Source organism: Nestor notabilis, unplaced genomic scaffold (assembly GCF_000696875.1).
Source record: "Nestor notabilis isolate BGI_N333 unplaced genomic scaffold, ASM69687v1 scaffold26913, whole genome shotgun sequence".
NCBI classification, from domain to species: domain Eukaryota; kingdom Metazoa; phylum Chordata; class Aves; order Psittaciformes; family Psittacidae; genus Nestor; species Nestor notabilis.
In genome coordinates, this window is record NW_009923726.1 from 1,163 (window position 1) to 1,617 (window position 455).

General features: G+C 67.9%; 1 protein-coding gene across 1 annotated transcript; it reads left to right on the top strand.

Annotated features, from left to right (window-relative positions):
• Positions 1 to 141: 141 nt before the first annotated feature.
• LOC104403989 (visinin-like) lies at positions 142 to 449 on the top strand (the record flags this gene model as incomplete). The annotated part of the gene is made up of 1 exon (XM_010012306.1): positions 142 to 449. A coding segment is annotated over exon 1 (308 nt), but the record flags the coding sequence as incomplete, so codon positions are not given.
• Positions 450 to 455: the final 6 nt, after the last annotated feature.

The following is a 455-nucleotide window of genomic DNA, read 5'->3' on the forward strand; positions in this document are numbered from 1 at the left end:
TCCTCCATTGAGTTTTGGCCCCCCCCCCCCCCCCTCCATCGAGTTTCGGGCTCCCACCACCCTCCTCCCTCATCGTTCCACCCTCTCCCACCATCTCCTCCCAAGCTCCCTCCCGTCCCCAGCAGGACCTCCCGGGGCGCGATGGGCAACGCGCGCAGCGGGGCTCTGTCGCGGGAGCTGCTGGAGGAGCTCAAGGCCAACACGCGCTACTCGGAGGAGGAGCTGTGCCGCTGGTACGAGAGCTTCCAGCGCCAGTGCCCAGACGGGCGCATCTCCCGCGGCGACTTCGAGCGCATCTACGGCACCTTCTTCCCCACGTCGGAGGCGCAGGGCTACGCGCGCCACGTCTTCCGCAGCTTCGACACCAACTCCGACGGGACCCTGGACTTCCGGGAGTACATCATCGCGCTGCACCTCACCTCCTCGGGCAAGACCCACCTCAAGCTCGAGTGGGC